General features: G+C 41.9%; 1 protein-coding gene across 1 annotated transcript in view; it reads left to right on the top strand.

The window, feature by feature from the left end:
- The window catches only part of Pmar_PMAR024731 (Potassium channel GORK, putative), a gene marked incomplete at both ends in the record, with an annotated part of 7,611 nt that overhangs the window by 5,121 nt on the left and 180 nt on the right, over positions 1–2,310 (top strand). The window contains 4 exons of the mRNA XM_002764525.1: positions 49–125; positions 494–640; positions 1,217–1,438; positions 2,210–2,303. Of these exons, the coding sequence (XP_002764571.1) occupies positions 49–125; positions 494–640; positions 1,217–1,438; positions 2,210–2,303 (540 nt within the window). The remainder of the gene's footprint in view (positions 1–48; positions 126–493; positions 641–1,216; positions 1,439–2,209; positions 2,304–2,310) is intronic.

The raw sequence follows: 2,310 nt of genomic DNA, 5'->3' as shown, positions 1-2,310 counted from the left end.
GTTCGATCTAATGCGGGTGAGTTTTGGTATCATCGGAAGTCGTAGCAGCTATACACGTATCGACTGCGCCCAATATGAGCAGAAAGCTTTTACCGGCTATAGTCAAGACTATACAAACAATACACGTGACACTGACCAGGGAATCATCCAGGAACTTATAATGTTCCCGGGGGGAACTCATTTTGGATTATCCACGGATGGCTAGGAAAACATTCTTCAATCAGTCTCCTATGAAAATGTAACAGTAGGAGCATTTTCCCCATGGTTATGAACCCTAGGGTAAAAGTTTTTCTCAAAGGCAATGACTCTCCTGACGATGACTTGCACTGTCATAACAGCAACAACCATGGACTCTTCTCATTGTGCGACCCTGTAGCTTTGAAGATAGTATTGATAGGAAATAACAACGTTAATACCGAATAGCTGTTGTAAAAGTCGCTGATAAATAGCTGCATTTTAGCACGACATCAGCGATCAGATGATGTTGTAGTAGATCTTCTATGGTTATGAAGCTGGAGGAGCGCCTATTCTCCCGCTATTCCCAACGGCCCTGCCGCAGACTGAGTTGGTGGAAACATACGGAAATGATATCGAGGGAAGGACACTTATTCACTTAGCTGCTGAAAGTGGGCAAGTTGACGTAAGCAGTGATAGTGGAGTTTCACAACCCGTTTTACGTGGCATAATACTCTGTGAAAAACCCGATATTCGCGGTGATATGCAGTAGTCGTGAAATATATTTTCCACTAGTGTTTTTCATATCACTAGGGTAAAACCTTATCATTAAACACAGCGCGTAGAGAAAGAACGAGATGATGAGTATTTAGTGTGTGGGAAAATGGTGGTGACAATCTGAGGAAATCGTCTCTGGTTGCTGAACAGTTCTACAACGATTTATGTGCAAACTTGTATTAGTGAGGAAACTCAGCTGAGCTCGGCTGAGGAAGGCAAACATATATTCTTTTTCTACATCGATAATACGTGTTGACGAGTGAAACTTTGAACATGAGCGCTGTAGATATTGGCGTTGTTCGTTAATGAGATCTTTTCGAGTACTTCGAATTGAAGAGTTCAGAAAATTAGAGTTTCCTAAAATCCTCGTTAAAAAGTTTATTCGAAATTGAAGTTGGCTGAATGGTGATGCCCGAAATGAAAGTTGAATCGAAATCTTATCATTTTTATTTGAGATTGTAAAAAAGTAGGGTATTGGTCGTAGATGTTGGAGTTCCTCATCAACACCAAGCTGTTCCCCTTGCCGTCGTCTTTGGAGGCTTTTACTCAACCGAATCCAGCCCCGCAAGTTGAGATGCCTGGGTTAGCAGCAGGAGCGGGGCATACACCGTTACACCTGGCAGCAATAAGAGGGCATATGGATATAGTGACAAGTCTGGTTGATGCTGGAGTTAATGTGAACATTACCAATAGACTTGGGCAGACGGTGAGATCTGGTGGTGCTGCGAATTCGTGGAATTTTATCCCACGATTAGCGCAGTTTGTGGTATGTCTTAGCTAAGACTAGCAGTGGAGGGGAGACATAACACAAAATGAAGACAGACGAATAGAAAATGATCCTAGCTCCGATCAGCAAACTTATTCTCACAGCAGTTACTATGATACTTCTCATCACAGTATCGACTAGTTTGTGATACGTCTGACGGTGTGGTAAAATGTACGCATGGTCAACTACATGTGTTGGTGACAATACAAGAATTTTGAGGAAATTTAGGGAGATCCTGATTGGTTTCTATACACTTCTACCCGGAGTCGTGTGTAAACTTCTCCAATGAGTGAGGAAACTTCTGAGCTTAGCTGAGGAAAATGATTATACATTTCTCCAACAGCGATGCCTCGTTCAAAGGTGTTTAGGGAATTATTGTTGATTTATTAGTTCAGAATCTAAACTTCAGATGATCACATTACTTCTAACAGTGGTTGTTGTGACACTTTTTACCTCAACATTGACTAGCATAGTTTGGGCTGCGTCACAGTTGAGAGAATCGACATAGTAGAAGATCACTGAATGAAGACACAAGAATACGAGATCTTAGTTCGGATCAGCACACTCATTCTCACAGTGACATTCGCGAGCATATGTAGCATATGCGATGTCGCAGCTGAGGAGGAAATAACACGAAATGAGGACACATTTTCATCTTCGTTTATATCATCACCAGTTTGGGTGACTTGGGGATATGGTGGAGTGTGGTAGATACTAGATGTGGCATTAAAGTATCATCAAGAAGAAGTCATTAACTTCATCAGAGCTCTCGATCTGTATAATGCGGCTAAGCAAGGCGACATGTGTGTGTT

The sequence above is a fragment of the Perkinsus marinus genome (assembly GCF_000006405.1).
Source record: "Perkinsus marinus ATCC 50983 genomic scaffold scf_1104296977064, whole genome shotgun sequence".
In the NCBI taxonomy this organism is placed as follows: Eukaryota; Perkinsozoa; order Perkinsida; family Perkinsidae; genus Perkinsus; species Perkinsus marinus.
The sequence above is the reverse complement of the archived record's forward strand: the minus strand, read 5'-3'. Positions and strand labels throughout refer to the sequence as shown.